Below are 22,373 nucleotides of genomic sequence, written 5' to 3'. Positions count from 1 at the left end.
TGTTCAGAGTTGTAGTCTTGCAACAGCTGCAGAGCCTCAGGTTGGCCATCCCTGTTCTAGTCAGTCTGGAAAATATCTTCTGTTCAGATAAGTATGGCAATATTTCTGAATACTGTGCCTGAAGAAGCAGAAAATCAGTGATAATTCATAATACATGTACTCCGGGTCTTTAAACATAAATAATGACAGATCTACGGCAGACGAGATCAAACAAACCTGGTGCCGCTCACTTATCGGCGGCGCGCTGTGTCTATATTAAATCACATTTAAGATGAGCAATGCGCGTTGTCAGGATGACGATACTCGCCTCTTTACCAACAATGAAATTTGTATTCGTATTCCCAAAGCAAAAAAAAGCACAAACATAAAACACACATACACAGAAGGAGAACGTGTCACTCCGGGTCTGGGGAGGCTGAAACGCAGCGGCAGATGCGTCCATCCCCTGGAATCTGTCATCCAACTGCTCTATGATTTCAATTGTTTAAGGTTGACTTGTTGGGTGTCATAATACTTGGGTTATTGATGTGTGTGGGGGGGTTTAAGTACACAGTAGGAGACCCGTCTCCCAGCTGCTTCATCATACTGCGGTAACTCTGCTCCGGTGGATAATACCCATACAACCAAGTGGTACTCGACACGCAGGTTCTGGTTAACTTCTAAACGTCCGCAGCGAATGCAAGAAAAGTGGATAAGACTCGGCTACGCTTCTCAAGACTCGCTTTGGCCAAGAACTAAAAAGGCGGCCAGGGAACCACACATTGCCTAGGGTGGACCAGAAACAGGAGCAAGGGCTTATGCACATGTCAGCGCACAGAGGCTGTATGGCTCCCAAATACGGATGCTCCATCCATGTATGGTCAGTATAAGCTCACTTACAAGCAATGCTTCTAGGTAGAATACCTCCATAATATGGAATCTAGTGGAGCGTGTTACAATTTTGCCTGGTCTAGAATCAGATAGCAAAAAAAAAACAAAAAACTGTATCTGCTCTCCAAATGAAACCAGAGGCACAATGCCCATTCCTTTAGTAGAACTGCCGGCACTCCAAGAGACGGGAACTGTACCAGCACAGACACAGATAGGGGGTAGCGTACCGGTTTATAGATCTGTACCCCATAAACCGACATGGCAAAAAATTGCACAGAAGCACCCATTATCCAGGATGACAAAATGGGAGCAGGAGGTAGGAGGGATTACGGAGGATGAATGGTCAGATATTCTGGAAGCCGTCCCTTACTTTACTTTTAGTACCATTTTTGGGTACCGATAGGTTAGCAGTTCATTTTTATTCATTTAGATTTTGACAGAAAAAAATAAAAAATAAATTTCATATCTTTTATGCCACTCAACAATCACCTCAAAATATGTTACAGATTGTTAGATATGGTGACACTCAATGTGTGTGTGGGTACTGTGCCTTTTAGGGCTCATGCACACGGCTGTTCCGTGCATTGGGGACCGCAATTTGCTGTCCCCAATGCACGGGCAACATCGGTGCGGCGGCCAGGACCGATCGAGACCTATTCAATTTGAATGGGTCCGTGATCCGTCTGCACCGTAAAAAAAATAGAACACGTTCTATTTTTTTGCAGTGCAGAGGCACGGACAGAAACACCATGGAAGCACTCCGTAGCGCTTCCGATCCTTGCTTCCGTTCCGCACCACACCTCCCGGATTGCGGATTTTTTTTTTGCCCCGCATTTGTCATAAAGTCTTTCCAGATAGATCATATCTATCAATGCCAAGAACATGCCCATCTATTTAGCATCGTGTCTGGGCACTACTCAATGAAATATCCATACAGGATGCATTATGGGTCATGCCATAGGACAGCAAGGGTAATACAGTAACTGTTCCTCACCTGTTGCCTTAAAGGTCCCTTGAATCCCAAATTGTCGGCCATCCGCAGGGCCTGGCTGTCCTTTATACCTTCAAATATATCTATTTCTTCCTTTTAAAAACACAGAATAAACAGAGTGACACAAAGAAAATCAAAAAATTAACATGCATCCCGGCCCCAAGAAATCAGAACAGGAACAGGTGCCCAGAGGGTACATTTTAATTATGTCACCATGATTTTGAATGAAGCCCTTCCACAACAAGACGGTGGCATGGTGACAAGACAATCTGACACCACTTTTCACTTGTAATTACAGACCAGATGGCTTTGACAAACATTTAGCAGCTAATCTTCCTGACAGGCTCTGGAATCTTATCACTGTGTTCATGCCACGACCCGGCAATGTTATTACAAAATATGCTTACGGGGGGTGCGATGGGGGTCCTCTATTTTGGCACCGAACATCATTATTACAATTAATTTCAAATGAAAATGTGACATAAGCTGCAAGAGAACGGCTAAGAAACTGCAACTTAAAGGAAAATAAATAAATAATAAAGCAACTGTTTTGTGCTTACAGCTCCTGCGGAGACCTATGCATCTCTATGGTTACAGACTACTAACAAATCCTGTGTAGTCTGATCATGCAGTCCTACTCCATTCAGTTTGTCCCCTTCTTCTTGATAATATGCATTCGTTCGTATGGGACATGTGGAAGGGACTTTCTCTGCAGGATCAGCCTACAGAGGGTTTGCTCGAATATTTCTGACTATTGCAAATTTGCAGCATTTTATATTTTAGATACATGGGAATTGAGCTACCCTGGGGGTTTTCCAAGCTCCTGATAGTGATGACCTATCCTATGGATAGATCATCAGTATCTGATCGATAGGGGTCCGACACCCGGCACCCCCACGATCAGCTATTCTATTAGCCTCCGATGCTAGAAGCAGCACTTTGAATGGATCCGGAATCACGGCTCCATTCAAAGTTTAGTGGCCCCTTCTGGTTACTGCAGCTCAGCTCCTATTCAAGTCAATGGAGGCTGAGCTGCAGTAACCCCGCACGGCCACTACACTTTGAATGGAGCTGTGCTTCCTGTTCCAATCAAAGTGCTAGGTCCAGTGCCAGAGGCTGCATGGGACAACTGATCGGTGCAGGTGCCGTGTGTCGGATCCCTACCGATTGGATACCGATGACCTATCCTGAAGATAGGTCAATCAATCAGAAGACCGGATAACCTCTTTAAAATTATGGATTAATGCGACAGGAATTTCCAGGCTCCCTGGGAAAGTAGGGGACACGGCAGTATAACGCATTCCATTTGGAGGAGGCACAGCATGAATGAAACTTACCTTAAAGATAAGCTCTGGTGTTTTCTCAGCTACTTCTTCAATGTCAACTCCACCTTGAGGGCTGCCCACAAGCACGGGTCCATTGCATGCACGGTCCATTAGAATTGCTAAATAAGTTTCTCTCGAGATATCCAGGGCCTCCGCCACCATCACCTAAAACATTAACCGTTTCAATTAAAATCCAAGCCGTCCTGAGTCAGCAACTAACCACGACTTTAGCTGTAATTGCTATAATGACACAGGTCTCTGCTGATGTCCTGGGAAGAACAGTTCTTTAAAATGGAAAAAAAATTGCAGAAGAATTGAAGAACTTTTTGACATTTTCTTTTGATTTCTTACTGCTCCATGTCCAAGCAGCATCCAAGCTATAATGATATAATTATCATTATAGCTTGGAGCTTTGTGGAGATATCATCACTTCTCTTCATGCAAATTAGACATTTGGAGCACCAAGGGGCTGGTGCAGCTCTTGGAGCACCGCTAAAGCTATGCCCCTCAGTGCTCATTACACTCCCACCTCCCCTTTGATTGACAGGGATAAATGCCCTGCCTAATGGTGCCCTAGCTGTGACTCACAATCCACTAGGAATACATAATTTTGCTAATGTACTGTAGGAATTCAAGGGAGTAAACGTATACGACTCTCCCAGCAGCTGCGCTCCTCTCCTTACAGGAGCGGAGAGCACTACTGGGAGAGGGGAGTGTACTGAGCACTGAGAGGTGTAGCAGTGCTCCAAGAGCTACTTCGGCACTTCGGTGCTCAAACTGCCTAATTTGCTTAAATATAAAAAAGTGATATCTCCCCAATGCTGCAAGCCACAGAGACAAGAAAGATATAGGGGGTCATTTATATTATGGCTATACGCCTACTATATTAGGTGTATTTCAGGTTCCAATTTGCGGTGCAACGGTTAGTTGCACCGCAATCTGCGACTTTTCTCTCCACAGGTCAGGTCTAAAAGTGGACTTGGCGTTGGCGGGCGGGCGGGCAGGCCAGTCTCATTTACCATTTTCTACTCCTGTTCAGGCATAGCAAAAGGTCTAAATCAGGCTTCCTCAAATTGGGGCCCTCCAGCTGTTGTAAAACTACAACTCCCACAATGCCCTGCTGTAGGCTGATACCTGTAGGCTGTTCGGGCATGCTGGGAGTTGTAGTTTTGCAACAGCTGGAGGGCCGCAGTTCGAGGATGCCTGCTCTAAATAATAAGACAGTTCGGAAGCTTTCTTACATTTAAAAGCAGCGGTGGATCAGCCAAAGTTATAAAGACGCCGGCGCCGCTTCATAACTCCGGCGGATCTACCACCATGTATAAGGATTTTAAAGACTGCGTCTAAAATGCGGGTCTTAATAAATGACCCACAAAGTTTCCATGATCAATCCTAACAGGCAATATACTTGATTTAATAGGGCTAACAGAGACTCTTTAAAATTCTTGCTCACTGTAGGCTTATGAGTCCAGAGGGCGGACCTAACCAGTGACTGACAGTCATGAGGACTCTTCCCACTGGACTCATAAGCACAGAGAGAAGGGTTTAAATCAGCGGTTCTCAACCTAGGGGTCGCGACCCCATTGGGGGTCGATCGGCCCTTTCCGGGGGTTCGTCTGAGGCTTCCTATTGTGGGTCCAGGCCCGTCGCTAACAGACAGGCAAAACAAGCTATTGCTTGGGGCCCCGAGCTGGCCCGGGGCCAAGCATAGCCGGTGCTTGTTTTGTGGCTGAGTAACTCAGAAGATCCGATGGTATATTCTAACCCCCAGGCGTTCCCATGGTGACAGGGACGCTTGCCTGGGGGTTAGAATATACAGGGCCACGCCGCTCACAGCAGTATATTTATAAACTAATCAGTAACTACTTTAACTTTAATCATTGCTCATTGCTGAGCTCTTTACTTGGATTATAATTTATTTGGATATGGGATATCTTACTTTGTCTTAGCTCCGGTAATAGCAGGCAGTGCGGGGGGCGGCGCTCACTCACTGACGTCACGCGCCTGCTCCTGCCACTAGGCGGCGCAGGCGCGTGACGTCAGTGAGTGAGCGCCGCCCCCCGCACTGCCTGCTATTACCGGAGCTAAGACAAAGTAAGATATCCCATATCCAAATAAATTATAATCCAAGTAAAGAGCTCAGCAATGAGCAATGATTAAAGTTAAAGTAGTTACTGATTAGTTTATAAATATACTGCTGTGAGCGTCGGGGAGGGAGATCTGTGGATGGCACTGTAGGGGGATCTGTGGATGGCAGTGCCATCCACAGATCCCCCCCTAAACAGTGCCATCCACAGATCCCCCCCTAAACAGTGCCATCCACAGATCCCCCCTCCCCTAAACAGTGCCATCCACAGATCCCCCCTCCCCTAAACAGTGCCATCCACAGATCCCCCCTCCCCTAAACAGTGCCATCCACAGATCCCCCCCTAAACAGTGCCATCCACAGATCCCCCCTCCCCTAAACAGTGCCATCCACAGATCCCCCCTCCCCTAAACAGTGCCATCCACAGATCCCCCCTCCCCTAAACAGTGCCATCCACAGATCCCCCCTCCCCTAAACAGTGCCATCCACAGATCCCCCCTCCCCTAAACAGTGCCATCCACAGATCCCCCCTCCCCTAAACAGTGCCATCCACAGATCCCCCCTCCCCTAAACAGTGCCATCCACAGATCCCCCCTCCCCTAAACAGTGCCATCCACAGATCCCCCCTCCCCTAAACAGTGCCATCCACAGATCCCCCCTCCCCTAAACAGTGCCATCCACAGATCCCCCCTCCCCTAAACAGTGCCATCCACAGATCCCCCCCTAAACAGTGCCATCCACAGATCCCCCCCTAAACAGTGCCATCCACAGATCCCCCCCTAAACAGTGCCATCCACAGATCCCCCCTAAACAGTGCCATCTACAGATCCCCCCTCCCCTAAACAGTGCCATCATGGCACTGTTTAGGGGAGGGGGGATCTGTAGATGGCACTGTTTAGGGGGGGATCTGTGGATGGCACTGTTTAGGGGGGGATCTGTGGATGGCACTGTTTAGGGGGGATCTGTGGATGTCTGTGATTAATTACTCTGCTTTAATTATGTTCAATTTGTAGCAATAAAAATACATCCTGCATATCAGATATTTACATTACAATTCATAACAGTAGCAAAATTAGTTATGACGTAGCAAGGAAAAAAATGTAATGGTTGGGGGTCACCACAACATGAGGAACTGTATTGAGGGGTCACGGCTTTAGAAAGGTTGAGAACCACTGGTTTAAATCAATAAATTATTAGTTACAATATTTATTTTTCCATAAACCTATATATCAATCTGCTCAGCTCCTCCTGCCCTGCAACATGGTGGCCACATATTGGACAGGCTCACTTTTAAAGACAATTTCGCCCAAAAATATGAGCCCTTGATAGGTCATCTGCCTGAGATTTCATACCTGGATGCGGCTGTCCCTCTATGTCTGCACCGCCGGCACTGAAGAATTACACCCCTCGGCAATGAAAGATGCTAATTATAGACTAATGAAGCAAGTTCCTCTGCCTCCTATATAAAGGCGCAGAGGTGCAGTTAAACACGCAGCATAATGAGGCCAGTTTTACCATCACTTGACGTCTTTTGTTTTTTACATTTAAAGAAAAGTGTTTCCTACAGTAGCGGGAACGTGGACGCCTGCCAAAAGCCGAGAGAGCGGCTCATTAATTACTTGGGTCTTGCAATTCGCTGAGGTGTATTTTTTTTTCTTTTTTTTGCTAAAGCACAGCAAAGGGGGCAACAGTGAAGTGTTCGGCAGTCATCACACTGTATTTTACATTCCTGCAAAAAAACTTAATTATTCCAGATCAAACATGAGGACAATGGGAGATATCTTAGAGGAAATTCTGCACTGGAAAAGAGAACTTTTTTGGATTATTATTAAAGTGTAACTGTCATATTTTTTCTTATTTGCCAGTTTATTAGAGCTCGGCATGTATACCTGAGTAAGTCTGTCAATGATTGCTAAAAGATCTGTAATTACCTTATAATAACAGCTTTCATTAATGTCCTCTGACCCTTTCCACTGCTCCCTTAAAAGACCGTTGCTAGGGCTTGTCTGTCTCTGGCTAAGGCCTCTTTCACACTTGCGTTGTCCGGATCCGTCGTGCACTCCACTTGCCGGAATTACACGCCGGATCCGGAAAAACGCAAGTGAACTGAAAGCATTTGAAGACGGAGCCGTCTTCAAAATGCGTTCAGTGTTACTATGGCAGCCAGGACGCTATTAAAGTCCTGGTTGCCATAGTAGTAGTGGGGAGCGGGGGAGCAGTATACTTACAGTCCGTGCGGCTCCCGGGGCGCTCCAGAATGACGTCAGAGCGCCCCATGCGCATGGATGACGTGAGCCATGTGATCACGTCATCCATGCGCGTGGAACGCCCTGACGTCACTCTGGAGCGCCCCGGGAGCCGCACGGACGGTAAGTATACTGCTCCCCGCTACACTTTACCATGGCTGCCAGGACTTTAGCGTCCCGGCAGCCATGGTAACCATTCAGAAAAAGCTAAACGTCGGATCCGGCAATGCGCCGAAACGACGTTTAGCTTAAGGCCGGATCCGGATCAATGCCTTTCAATGGGCATTAATTCCGGATCCGGCCTTGCGGCAAGTCTTCAGGATTTTTGGCCGGAGCAAAAAGAGCAGCATGCTGCGGTATTTTCTCTGGCCAAAAAACGTTCCGTTCCGGAACTGAAGACATCCTGAACGGATTTCTCTCCATTCAGAATGCATTAGGATAAAACTGATCAGGATTCTTCCGACGACGGAACTCTATGCCGGAGGAAAAGAACACAGGTGTGAAAGAGCCCTAAGGCTACTTTCACACTAGCGTTATTCTTTTCCGGTATTGAGTTCCGTCCTAGGGGCTCAATACCGGAAAAAAACTGATCAGATGTATCCTAATGCATTCTGAATAAAGAGCAATCCGTTCTGTACGGCATGCTGCAGTATTTTCTCCGTCCAAAATTCCGGAACACTTGCCGGAATGCCGGCATTATTTTCCATTGAACTGCATCAATGCCGGATCCGGCCCCAAGTGTTCCGGAAAAACGGATCCGGTTTTGCGGTCTGCGCATGCGCAGACCTTTAAAAATGCGAAAAAGGTAAATACCGGATCTGTTTGCCTGGATGAAAACCGGAGAGACGGATCCGGTATTACATTGCATTTGTGAGACGGATCCGCATCCGTCTACAAATGGTATCTGTTTGAATACAGATTGCCGGATCGACGGAACTGCCTGCCGGAACCCAACAACGCAAGTGTGAAAGTACCCTAAGAAGACAGAGGGGCGGTTCTTCGCGCAGCATGCCTGGATTAGGCTTCAGAGTGAGGAGGCGTGTCTCTCAGTAATCCAATCTGATTGGCTGGCAGGGAGCTGCTGGCTACAGCAAGTGTGTATGTGAAGTGAGGGAAAGCAGTTTTGGCCTCAGAGAACTGGCAGAGGAGCCATCTTGAGAAGGTCCTCATATTGTAAATGTTTAAACAGCCGTAACTAAGGGAAAAACTCAAGGAAAACAGTGGTATGTGAAAAAACTAATGATTGCTTTATGCATAACGCTGCTGCAGCAGTAACATATGCTGAATTTTTTTTTATTATTTTTTAAATGAAAACATGACAGTAACCTTTAACCTCCTAAACAGCCTAGAGATCTCAGCGGTGGTGGCAGGGGGTCGGACTAGAAAAAGACCTCCAAGAGACCTTTGAAAATCTTCACTCTCCTGGCCCCCTACATTTTAGGGTCCGCAGGCAATTCGTGTCTGTATTGTGGACCGCAAACGGCTGTTCCGCCATATACGAGCGCTGGCCATGTGAATCTCGTACCACAGATGCGGACCCATTAACTTGAAAGGGTCGGCAATCCTCAAGATACGGCGCAGTACGTACCGCAAAAGTTAGGACATGTAAAAATCTATGGGGTCATACCGTACCTCCGTTTACCTTAAAAATTACACAGTAATCAGGTGCTGTATTACAGAGAGATGCAATAACACAGTGCCATACCTTATGAACTTTGACACCGCCCTCAGAGGTTTGTTTTGTGGAAAGATGGTATCCAATCATCTGCTTTGTAAGAACTTCTACTTTGTTAGGGCTGCAAAAGAAAGAGAGAAATAAGTGAACGCTGGAAAATCTTGCAGACGCACACAATACAGCCCGAGACAAAGGCTGCAAAGCATCATTGTAACCGCTATGCCTCCTGTGTTGCAAGGTATTTTAGTGGTTCTTTTGATTTTAAAATGTTTTTTTAATACTGATGACCTATCCGCTGCATAGGTCATCAGTATCTGATCGGTGGGGTCCGACACCCGGGACCCACGTCGATCAGCTGTTTGAGAAGGCACCGGTGCTCGCAGTAGCGATGTAGCTTCTCGATGTAGCTTGGGAACTGGTCGATGGGGAGCTCGCTCATTTGTCCACAGCTCTGTATGTTATCTTGTATATATCTTTTACCATAGTTTAGTAAACTTTTTATATACCTAAGGGCTCATGCACATGACCGTTGTTGTTTTGCAGTCTGTTTTTCACTGATCCATTGTTCTGTATCTGAGTTTTTTTCCCCTCTGATTCAAAGGGAACCTGTCACCTCTAAAAACCATCCCGGCCGCCAGTGGAGCGTTTCCGATGATACTTTCCTTCCTGAAGGCCGATGCGGCTAAAGCTGAGAAACCATTTTTTTATCCCCTGCCGGCGCGCTTCTCTAGTCAGGCTTGAAGTCACGGGGGCAGCGGCCTCCTTGCTTCAAGTCAAGATAACCGCGCCCCCTTCCCTGCCCCTTCGCTGTGACTGACAGCCGGCAGTTCGGCTGGCTTTGCCGAACTCTCTGCATAAGCGCTGTCAGTCACAGCGAAGGGGCAGGGAAGGGGGCGCGGTTATCTTGACTTGAAGCAAGGAGGCCGCTTTCTGTTCCGTTATTCTGTTCCGTTATTGCACAAAACATATCCGTATGGTTTCCGTATTTTGCGGATCGTATACAGAAACAGTAACTTATTAATCACCAAACACATAAGCAATATGGGCTGGGCATAGAGTTTCTATAGTATGGATCCGCAAAATACGGATGACATACGGATGTGTTCCGTGAGCGTTCCGTATTTTTTGCGGACCCATTGACCTTAATGGGGTTCTCGGACCGTGATTTGCGGAAAATAATAGGACATGCACTACTTTTTCGTGGACAAATGAAAACGGAACGGAAAGAAAATACGTTCGTGTGCATGAGCCCTAACTGTGTTAGGCCTATTTATTCCTGGATCTCAGAATTCACGGTAAAACACCTCCCAATATTACAGACAAAGAAGCAAACAACTAGGTACCAGGCGGAAAGAGTGTTTAGTCAAGTCACAATACTGCCATTAAGACGTACTGTAGATAGCGGTACAGATGTCTTCAAACAGAACCAAAAACTTACTCGGTAGTTAAATGGACTCCACCTTTCAGTCCGCTGTCAAACACACCTTTACCTCTCCCTCCAGCCAAGATCTGGGCTTTTAAAACTATTTCTCGAGCCTCTGCAGAAAAATAAATATATTTGAACATTTAACGATAAGGTTACATAGGCAAACATATCCCTCCCCCACCACTATTTGTATTTTTGGAACATAAAAATAACCTTAAAAAAAATAACTCATCTTAGGTTCTCACCTATAAACACAGGCCAACCGAAGCAACGAGGCATAAAAAGGACTAATAAGATTTATTACGTCGTATTATACAGAAATTTTACTTCTCTAGGATTGATCCTGTTGAGTAAAATGATGCCCGTTTTGTGAAAATTTGTTGCCGTGTTTCAGAGAAAAAAACAAAAAAAAACGAACAAAAAAAAACGAACAAAAAAAAGACTTATTCTTTAGATAAATGAGGAGTTCAGTGCATCAAGGGATGTGGCCAGCACAGGAACGGCAAGGTGCACTAAGGGGCTAGGCTCCACCGCTTGGTGCACTGAGGGGCTAGGCTCCACCCCTTAGTGCACTGAGGGGCTAGGCTCCACCCCTTAGTGCACTGAGGGGCTAGGCTGCACCCCTTGGTGCACTGAAGTGCTCATTTGCAAAAAAAGAATAAATGTTTGTTTTTGTTTTTTCAGGAATGTCTCTACAGATTTTTACAAGGCAGGCAAGCAAGATCAACCCTACCAGACAGTGTGTCGGGTTTAATAGAAGTTTAAAAATAAAAGTCCTCGAGTTGTCCTCTGTATCTACTGTTAGAAGCTGTGATAGTTACAGGGCGAGAACTGCAGCAGAAAGGGCACATCCTCTGAGAAAGGGCACTCCCCTGAGCTGCCAGCCTAAAACCTAGCGGAGAGCTTAGAGAGAACCTAGCAGAGCAATTGGAGCAAAGAATGAGGAGATCTCTGGATCCATGTGAGGTGCAGGGCTGGTTCTGGCTTTGTTAGAAAGAGACCGACATATACTATATGATCACTGATCTTTTCACTGCTTAAATTAAAATCCCCTTTAAAGGGGTTATCAAAAACGTAAAAAGTCCTCAGAGAGTGGGCCAACCCATGGTGGGGCTTGGTCCCCGCCATTGGGTTCCAGCTCCATTGTACCCTGGCCATCACTGCTTCTCTGCAATGCTCTGACTTCATCATCCTTTTGACAGGCTCCACATGACCACTGCAGCCAATCACTGGCCCCCAGCGGTGACCCATCACCCATGCGGCACGTTACTGGATCACACACCACATGGGTGACTGTAATCGGCTTCAATGGTCACGTGGGGCCCGTTAACAGGATGTTGATGTCACAGCATCGCTGGGGCTACAGAGATGACCAAAACCCAGCGGCGTGGACCAAGACAGTATAAACCCCACCGTGGGTCGGCCACTCTCCGAGGTCTTTTTAAGTCTTGGATAACCACTTTAACCACTTCTAGCCAATATTTTTATTTGATGTCTTAAAAGTTTCAGGTTATCGGAAAGAACCATCCAAGTATCATACATTCTGAAAGTTTTTGCCAAAAACTAATATAATTCCAGTTTCAGTTTCTTCTCGCCCACTATTTACAGCATAACATAAAAGACACATCACTATAATGAATAGCAGAGAAAAACAAAGTAACATTTCAAGACATGTATAAGAACAAACTCTACCAATAAGTGTGAACCCTTATTATATAAATGTTCGACCTGCCGTTGCGATCAATGCCTCCACACCGACGACCAACGTAGGTACTTTTTGCCTTGTGGGCAAAATGATTACTTAAATTTCATTTAGGAGATTTATTCCTTCTTTTTTTGCATTGGTCCATTTGCTCCTCTCTGTCACCAATTCTTATTTGCTTAAATATCAGAGAACAAATCATTTTCATTTTTTTATTTTCTTATTATATATATTTATATTCTTTCACTGTTCAAATTCCCTAACGGGATTACGAGAAAATGTTCTCTAGTAGAAAATGTAATTTTAGTTGCAATGATACGGCTCTACTCTCTTAGGTACCGTCTACAAAAATTGCAAAGGGCATAATGGATTTTTTATGGAAATATCCCAGCCACAGTACAAATTGAGTTACTACAGACAAATGTTAGCTATCCAACTTCTTTAAAACACAGGATAAAATTATGTTCCAATCACACGTTCCTCGGCCCGTTCAGCGGAAGCAAATTCTTCATACAAAGAAATTAGACACCGGTTCATTGAGCCATTAAAAGCCTAAAGACGTGTACTGGATAATTTATTTTCGTCAAAGCTTTTCAGTTCAATGGAAGACAGGAATCGGGATCAAGAATCACAGCTGACTATACATTATATGAACAGATTGCGCCGCTAATCAGACGGTAACTAAAAAAATAAAAATAAAGCCACAACAACGAGTCTACACTCTTCACAGTCCCTGTAGATTTTACAAAGCAACAGAGGAATGTTAAGGTCAAAATATCAGCAAAGCTGAGCAGAAGGAAGCAAAATACACTTAAGATTAGCAAATAAAACATGGAAATTTGGGAAAAAGTTACAAGCTGTGTTCACACATTATAGTATCGAAAAAAGATGCAACTAAATGCATATAAAAAAGAAAAAACATAGAAACATAGAATGTGTCGGCAGATAAGAACCATTTGGCCCATCCAGTCTGCCCAATATACTGAATACTATGGATAGCCCCCGGCCCTATCTTATATGAAGGATGGCCTTATGCCTATCCCATGCATGCTTAACCTCCTCCACTGTATTTGCAGCTACCACTTCTGCAGGAAGGCTATTCCATGCATCCACTACTCTCTCAGTAAAGTAATACTTCCTGATATTACTTTTAAACCTTTGCCCCTATAATTTAAAACTATGTCCTCTTGTAGCAGTTTGTCTTCTTTTAAATATTCTCTCCTCTTTTACCTTGTTGATTCCCTTTATGTATTTAAAAGTTTCTCTCATCTCCCCTCTGTCTCGTCTTTCTTCCAAGCTATACATGTTAACCCTTTCATGACCAAGGGTCATTGATGCCCTAGTGTCCAGGTCAAAATTAACAAATCTGACATGTGTCACTTTATGTGGTAATAGCTTTGGAACACTTATTTATCCAAGCCATTCTGAGATTGTTTTCTCGTGACACATTGTACTTCATGATAGTCATATTTGAGTCAATATATTTCACCTTTATTTATGAAACAATCCCAAATTTACCAAAAATTTTAAAAAATTCACAATTTTCCAAATTTCAATTTCTCTGCTTCTAAAACAGAAAGTGATACCTCATAAAATATTTATTAGTTAACATTCCCCATATGTCTACTTTATGTTGGCATCATTTTGGAAATGTCATTTTATTTTTTTAGGACGTTAGAAGGCTTAGAAGTTTAGAAGCAATTCTTACAATTTTTAAGAAAATTTCCAAAACCCACTTTTTAAGGACCAGTTCAGGTCTGAAGTCCCTTTGTGGGGCTTACATAGTGGAAACCCCCATAAATGACCCCATTATAGAAACTACACCCCTCAAGTTACTCAAAACTGATTTGACAAACTTTGTTAACCCTTTAGGTGTTCCACAAGAATTAAAGGAAAATGGAGATGAAATTTAAAAATTTAACTTTTTTGGCAGATTTTCCATTTTATATATTTTTTTTCTTTAACACATTGAGGGTTAACAGCCAAACAAAACTCAATATTTATTACCCTGATTCCGCGGTTTACAGAAACACCCCACATGTGGTCGTAAACTGCTGTACGGGCACACGGCAGGGCGCAGAAGGAAAGGAATGCCGTACGGTTTTTGGAAGGTAGATTGTGCTGGATTGGTTTTCTGAACGCCATATGTTTTTTATTTTTCTGCCGTCTTCGTCTTGTGCAAGGGCTAGTTTTTTGCAGAAAGTGTTGAGGTTTTTATTGTTTTTTTATTTTTGGGTACATAGGATTTTTTGATCATTCATTATTACACTTTATGGGGCAAGGTGACCCAAAAATTGGCTGTTTTGGAACAGTTTTCATTTATTTATTTTTACAGCGTTCATGTGAGGAGTTAGGTCATGTGATAGTTTTATAGAGAAGATCGTTACGGACGTGGCAATACCTAATATGTATACTTTTTCTTATTTATTCAAGTTTTACACAATAATAGCATTTCTGAAACCCAAAAAATGATGTTTTAGTGTCTCTATAGTCTGAGAGCCATAGCTTTTTTATTTTTTGGGCGATTGTCTTAAATAGGGTATCATTTTTTGCGGGACGAGGTGACAGTTTGATTGGTACTATTTTGGGGGTCATAAGCCTTTTTGATCGCTTGCTGTTGCACTTTTTGTGATGTAAGGTGACAAAAATAGCTTTTTTGGCACTGTTTTTTTTTATTTTTTTTTATGGTGTTTATCGGACGGGGTCCATCATGTGATATATTTATAGAGACGGTCGTTACGGACGCGGTGACACCTAATATGTGTATTTTATTTTATTTTTTTATAGGAAAAGGCAGTCTTTTTTTATTTTCATTTTTATTTATGGATTTATTTTTACTTCTATTATTTTCACTTTTTTATCAGTTCCCTCTTGGATCTTGAAGATCCAGTGGGGCTGATAGTTGTACTATACTTTGCAATGCTCTTGCATTGCAAAGTATAATACTTCCAGATTGCCTGTAGGTGGCAGCACTGGACGCCTTTGCCATGGCAACCACGCTGCAATCACAGCGCTGCAGCCCCGATGGTGGAGAGAGGGAGCTCCCTCCCTCTGTTAACCCCATGGATGCCGCAAACGCAGCATCTATGGGGTTACAGGAGAGTGTCAGCATAGAGCTGACACTCTCTGCTGATGGCGGCGGCTCAGGAATGGAGCCGCCGCCATCACACACAGAATGGGGAATTCGGGGGCAGCGCTGAGGGGGGGGGGGGGGGGGGGGGGGTCGGGGGGTACAGACTACAATGGGGCAGGAGGGGCGGCTAGAAAGTTAATGCAGGGGGCGGATCGCATGCCAGGAAGGAGATGAGCAGGAAGGAGATGAGGGCACAGATCGGCGGGGCACAAATCGGGGGGGGGGGGGCACAGAGGGGGACCATGTACTTAGAGCGGCACAGATCGGGAAGGGGGGGGTGGGCATGAGGAACACTATCGACTTTCAGGCTCTGATCTGCACAGCGCAGATCAGAGCCTGAAACCGGCATTTTAACACTGCCGCGATCCGATTGGTTAGTCTGCATAGACTAACCAATCGGATCGATTGCCGGCAAGGGGCCACTCTGATTGGCCCCTTGCTGGCATTACTAGACTGTATGCTGTCCGTGACAGCACCAGGGCAGGGGCAGAAGTTTTAATCCAAGCGCTTTGCAGCGCTTGGATTAAAGAGCTGGCTTGACGTCTATACACGTGGTAGCTGCACGGGGTATGTGCAGCTATCACGTATATATACAGATTGCGGTCGTGAAGAGGTTAAGGTCCTTTAATCTTTCCTGGTAAGTTTTATCCTGCAATCCATGTACCAGTTTAGTAGCTCTTCTCTGAACTCTCTCCAAAGTATCAATATCTTTCTGGAGATATGGTCTCCAGTACTGAGCACAATACTCCAAATGAGGTCTCACTAGTGCTCTGTAGAGCGGCATGAGCACCTCCCTCTTTCTACTAGTAATGCCTCTCCCTATACACCCAAGCATTCTGCTAGCATTTCCTGCTGCAAAGAACTGCATTGCAAAAGTTCAACTTAAGGGGGTATTCTCAAGACGCTATTTGATACTTACCTGCTCCCGGCGCGCTGTCCACTTCCTGGTTTCGGCACTCGGCAGGGGGCAGGCTCCATCTTGATTAAAGTCTTCTCCCCGCCGGGCCGCGCGCTGTACTAAACGCGCACGCGCCCTGGTGACTTCTTCCTGGCAAGTATACTATACTGGCCAGGAAGAAATCACCATAGCGCATGCGCGGCCTCGGCGTGCGCGTTCAGTACAGCGCGCGGCCGGCTGGGAGAAGAGGAGAAGTCGTCTGCGCACGCGCGGCCACCGAGATTCCTGAGAAGAGCGGTGGCCGTAACCAGGGGAGACGGAAGACAACAGTCAGGTAAGTATATGTTTATTTACTTCTAAGGGGTGGGAATTTGTTAATTAAATATATTTAGAAAAATGATCACTGTTAAATCATTAACAGATTTAACAGTGATCATTAAGATGAGAATACCCCTTTGTTGTAGAAAATATTAATAGTTGTAATCAGCTCGCATCAAAGTTTGTGTAAGGAAAAAGGTGAAACTCTATTCCCTCAGCCCCAGTCAGAGACAAACCCAGGTGTTACCATCTTGATTGAAAATTTTCAACAACTCCTCCTCCTCCATGCCCAGCCTGTACTTTTATTTACTAAAAAGGGGCTGGCCCAAGACAAGGATACAGGAAGTGATAACATGCAGGAAGTGATGTCAAAGGACAGGGCGGGGCAATCAATGTGGCCGGGCAGACAATGCACACGCCCCATCCCTGTATAAGGAAGGATGAGTCATGTCCATTGTCCGATCAGCCAGGTGGCCGCCCACCCCCCATCCCTGTCAGCATGGACCTCATTCAATACTGCTCAAAGGTGATCAGTATCTAATAAAGATCATTCTACTGGTTCCCATAGGCTTGAAATTATCTGCGAGACATTGCTACGGCTATTGTCAGTATACGGTACTAGTATACCGACAAGGCAGATATGCATGTCTTAAAAGCAGATATGTCTCCAAGCCCATGAGAAGGTTGTCATACTGACGGTTTTACCACTGGTCCCGATTCAGCCAAAGTACCCTCTGCTAGAGCGCTCCTTGGCTAAATCAGACACAGGGAGACAGATGACAATCTATAAAAACACACCCACATCCTAAAGTAAAATGTCCGCATAATAAAATTTCCTTTAAGGGTACATGCACACGTTCAGGATTTATGTACGGAGAATCCGCAGGTGTTCACAGGGAAATCCATGCGGACCATCCGTATCAATTGGTGCGGATTTACATGCGGATGGGATGCGGGTTTTACTAAGTGATAGGAGAAAATCCAGTCAGGAAAATTAAAATAAATTGACATGCTGCAGATTTTAAAATCCGTTAGCATACATTTTGCCTGATCCGGCAGGCAGTTCCGGCGACGTAACTGCTTGCCGGATCTCTCTGCCGCAAGTGTGAAAGTAGCCTAAGTAATGTAATGTATTAGTGGGGGGAAGGGAGGAGGCAGGGACACTTGCGGCGGGGCCGGTGCAGTGCCCGGCGCTGTGCACACACCGGGGGCAGCTCCTACCTTTCTGCTGCAGGACATTTTGCTCCTCCTGAGCGGCGGCCTCTTCACCACTCGTCACATGGCCGGCAGTGGGCAGCCGAACTATAGCGCCGCTGCCCGCCCTTCTGCTGCTGTGCGCAGCGTGACATCTCACCCTCCGTCATGCGCCTCCTGCCCCGCCTGCCTGCTTCATTCATAAAGTGGAAGGAGCAGACAGACGGGGCAGGAGGCGCATGACGGACATTTTGCAAGCTTGAGCGGCGCGATATGGCTGCGCGGCCGCCCACCCGCCAGCCCGCACCAAAGAGCCGCATTCAAGGATAAAAAGAGCCGCTTGTGGCTCGCGAGCCGCACTTTGCCGACCACTGGCCTAGAGAAAGCTGCGAGAAGGCCGCAGCGCTACTGCGAGCGCCTCTGCCTTCTCAAACCGCAGATCAGCGGACCCCCACCAATCAGATACTAATGACCTATCCTGAGGATAGGTCATCAGTCTCGGAAAACCCCTTTAAATCATTCTGTAGGTTTTTTAAAAAAAATGTTGCACCGTTTGGCTTCTACAGCTTCTATGTTTCACACTATGCAACAAGCTGCAGAAAGTTGTTGTGTGATAAATCCATCAGACTGGATGCCTGACTGCTTCGTCTCCAGTCACTATCTTCTCCAGAATGTTCTTCTAAGCCAATTTAGGATCCCTCAGGCATTTTTATTTTTTTTGCATTTTTCTTTGGTGGCAAAAAAGAACCCGCTGTGTTCCCCCCCCCCCCCCCTTTTTTTTTTTTATAAAACAGTATATTTAGAACAGGCTTTTTTTTTCTCAGGCATTTTATGACTCCCATAGAGAACCCTAGAGAATGACACATTTTGACAAAAAAACGCCATGCAAAAAAAAAAAAAAAAAACTTTGCCTGATGTGAATTTTATAATTCACAATAGACTTTAAACTAACGTCTGGCTGCATGAGGAAAAAAGAAAAGCCATGAAAACCGCCGATACAAAAATTTATTGAACATTTTTTCTTGTCTTCATTCGGCGCAGGCGCTCTGAGAGAAGGACGCTCGCCTTCTCAGCATTCCCTCAGTGCGCCTGCGCCGATGACGTCTTTTCTTTCGGTGACGTCATCGGCGCAGCCGCACTGAGGGAATGCTGAGAAGGCGAGCGTCCTTCTCTCAGAGCGCCTGCGCCGAATGAAGACAGGCGCGGGATTTGAAATGCTGACAGGGCCAGCCGGAGGAGGAGAGCGCTCGCTGGCCCTGTCAATTAACTGGAGGAGGGGGCGTTTTTTTAAAAGGAGGATGCGGCGGCTACCAGCAAGTAGACGCCCAACTTGCTGGTAGTGAAGTCATTTGCATATTTTAAAAGCTTGATTTTTAAGGAAACGAAGCCACAGAACAAGGTAAGAGCTCTATATAGGGAATAGTCGTCCAATAAGGATTTTAATAAGCCCAAAAATGAAAAATGAGTTTTGGGGGGTGACAGAAGCCCTTTAAGGCCAAATCAAAGTAATGCTTTAATACGGGCATAAACCAGCTTAGAGGATCATTCATGGGAGAACAGAGGGACTGGAGACCGAGCAGTCAGATACCCAGTCTGATGGATTTATCACAAAAAGGCTTTCTGCAACTTATTGACGCGCCCCCCCCACCTTTCCAATCCTTGGCAAAACGCTAATGGGACAGATGGACCGAGTGTCTATTTAAGCATAAAGACTACATATAAAAAATAAATAAAAATCAGCATTGTAGATTGTATCTAAATCAGATCTACATTTTCCCAGAGCAAGGATCCAATTGGTTGCGATGGACAACATTGGTTGCTATCAGTAACTGCTCCACATCTGTTTTAATAAATCTTCCCTATTGAAAATTTTGCCAAAATTCTGAAACCGATTGGACTTAAAAATGAAACCATCCAGAATTAAAATTAAAGACTGGAGAGTTGCTATTTTCTGTGGATGGTGACTGGTTGAGCTTTTAGCCAGAATGTTACAGGTCTGAGAAGAAGCATTTGTTTCTCGGGAAACTCCAGGGATTAAGTCTATTTTGAAGAAGAAGATTCCCTAACCATAATGTCTTGAATTAAAAAGACACAGATTCCCCGGAGTCACAGGAGCCTAGGAGCACTTGATTAATGCGCTGCGGCTCCCAGACACGGATATCTCCATTTAACACAACCTCAGTTCTTTTTATTGGACATAAACCACCAGTTTCTCTTTATTGCAGTAAAAAGAAAAAAAAAAATAGTTGATTATGCGAAACAGGACATTTTCTATGTGCATCGAGAACCCTCAGAGTCACAGACGAGCCAAATACAAGCACAGTCTGTGCAGCAAATCCCGTCTTGACTACGGGTCTAATGACCAAAACTAATAGCATCATAGAGATAGATGATATTAGTTCGGGTCATTAGACCTGCAGTTGGGCCAGAAATTGCAGGCTTAATAGACGCTAATATTTTGGGTAATTAGACCAGAGGACGGGTCGGGATTTGTCCATATTACACTCATCTGAAACCATATATAATTGCCACTTTTGCCTCATGTCTCCCTTTCATAAAGGCAGTCATAACAAGCTATGGCTTTCAGTTGTCAAATGGATCCAAATGTAGGCTGTCTGGGATCATCTTAAAAAATAAAATCACATAAAAACCTAGCCAGAAAATAATAAAAGAGCCATTACTTACCATACCCGTTACCATGCTAAACTGCTGACAGTACTGCGTTGGGGCTAGGAAGGGAAAGATAAACTTCTTTTGTAGAGTTTTTCTCACCAGGAGTAGTGCGAATATGAAGCTTTATTCTGCCAGATTCTGCTCTCTCTCTCAAGTACTCAGGAGGAAGAGCTTCACTGTATAAGTGCTCTCTGCACTGAGCTGCTTCACAGTCCCTCCTCTTTGCTCTGAGTGACAGCGGAAGTGGTCTACTGATTGATGATTGAATGCTATGGTTGTCCCTCAGAGCAGAGGATGTGAAGCAGCTCAGTGCAGAGATCAAGCCCCGACCCCTGAGCACTTGAGAGAGCAGAATCTGTCAGAATAAAAGTTCATATATTCTTACTACTCTTGATGATAAAAACTCCACGGACAGTATGTTTATCCTGCTCTCTCCAGCCCTTGCCTACTGCTGTCAGGAGTTTAGTATGGTCAAAACTGCTGACAGACTCCCTTTATCCAGTAATTATTCTCTTATAATTTTAGGAAATGTTATGTTATTTCTCCTCCCTGGCCAGTTTTTAGTTGATACTGCACAACCCCTTTGGGTTCCACACGCTTACATTGTTTATTCTGATAATTACATATGATATTCTGTTAGCACAACTAGAGACAGTAGTATTATTCTTGTAGTCAAAAATACAGTACCACCTGTATAGAAAAAGCTTAAAAAGTGTACCTGAGTTTACAAAAAAAAAAAAAAGTTTGCATAATGGCTGTGCTTTGTGCAATCAGAACAGTGAAGGAACAACTATGTTTGGGCGTTTCAAAAGTCTCTTTCAGCCATATTATTCCATTTTAGCTGCACAGCTAGATGCATTTCTCTCAAAAGCAGCGAGTGTATCCCTTCTGCCAGTACTGTATACAGTGACCTCACTTCCTTTACTTCCCATTAGGTTTGTTTTCTTCTAGGGAGCTCAGAAAGCTGATAATGAAGAATAAATCACACTTACAGAAAGGCAGGAGGCACCTATGATGTTCAGAAGCAGCGTAGAAGCAGTTTGTTTATCAGGCTCACTATCTCAGCTAGTTCTGACACCCCCCCCCCCCCCCCCCCCACATCCCACATATTGCCTGACCACAGGCAGTGGACTGCAACTTAGGTGGAAGTGAGACCTCTGTACTTTACAGCTTTTTTTTTCAGGCGGATGCAGCGCAAAGATAAAGGTCTGTCAATGCTGGTGTCTATCCAATGTATATGGAAGTAGGCCCACTGGAGCTGGCATATTGGCTGTCTTCTCCAGAGAGAACCGCCAGCAGCTTATGTCTGTCTTCTCTAGCAAAAACTACTCAAGCTTCACTGATGTATCTGGCCATTGGCCCACTACCTTCCAAGTTCTCCAAATCGATAAGGTGGTCCTGAGGCATTTAGGATTTGCACTTTTTTAATTTTTTTTTTTATAATGGTGAATTTTATACAAAACTCAGAGTTGAATAAGTGAAGGTTATTTTTCTACAAGCAGCAGCCATAAGACACTCAGTCCGCTCTCTCTTCCTCTTGCCTCAAGTAATGCCCAATTTTAAAAAAGTGATTTTTTTAAGACTTGTCAGACTAAAAAGCATAGAACTGTTTTACCTTTTCATATCATCTATCTAGGGGACTGGAGCGTGCAGAGGAGGGAGTCTGAGCAGGGACCTCCGGAGGACCTCTCACATCTGCTTCTTGTATGAAAACTAGTCTACTGTATTTCAAAAGGCACGCTTTTAACTAAAAACAGAACATGGACGACAGACTTTCACAAAAAATAAAATAAAATAAAAAACCATATAAAGATCTTTTTTTTCGGGGTCACTAAA

At 44.8% G+C, this 22,373-nt stretch overlaps 1 protein-coding gene across 1 annotated transcript in view; it reads right to left on the bottom strand.

Annotated features, from left to right (window-relative positions):
- Nucleotides 1-22,373, bottom strand: part of SUCLG2 (succinate-CoA ligase GDP-forming subunit beta) — a 215,473-nt gene that overhangs the window by 121,820 nt on the left and 71,280 nt on the right. The window contains exons 3-6 of the mRNA XM_040407232.1: nucleotides 10,632-10,731; nucleotides 9,224-9,314; nucleotides 3,199-3,351; nucleotides 1,865-1,954 (exon numbers count right to left, since the gene is read on the bottom strand). Of these exons, the coding sequence (XP_040263166.1) occupies nucleotides 1,865-1,954; nucleotides 3,199-3,351; nucleotides 9,224-9,314; nucleotides 10,632-10,731 (434 nt within the window). The remainder of the gene's footprint in view (nucleotides 1-1,864; nucleotides 1,955-3,198; nucleotides 3,352-9,223; nucleotides 9,315-10,631; nucleotides 10,732-22,373) is intronic.

This window comes from Bufo bufo, chromosome 9 (genome assembly GCF_905171765.1).
Source record: "Bufo bufo chromosome 9, aBufBuf1.1, whole genome shotgun sequence".
NCBI lineage: Eukaryota > Metazoa > Chordata > Amphibia > Anura > Bufonidae > Bufo > Bufo bufo.
This window is presented reverse-complemented; position numbering and strand designations above follow the sequence as displayed.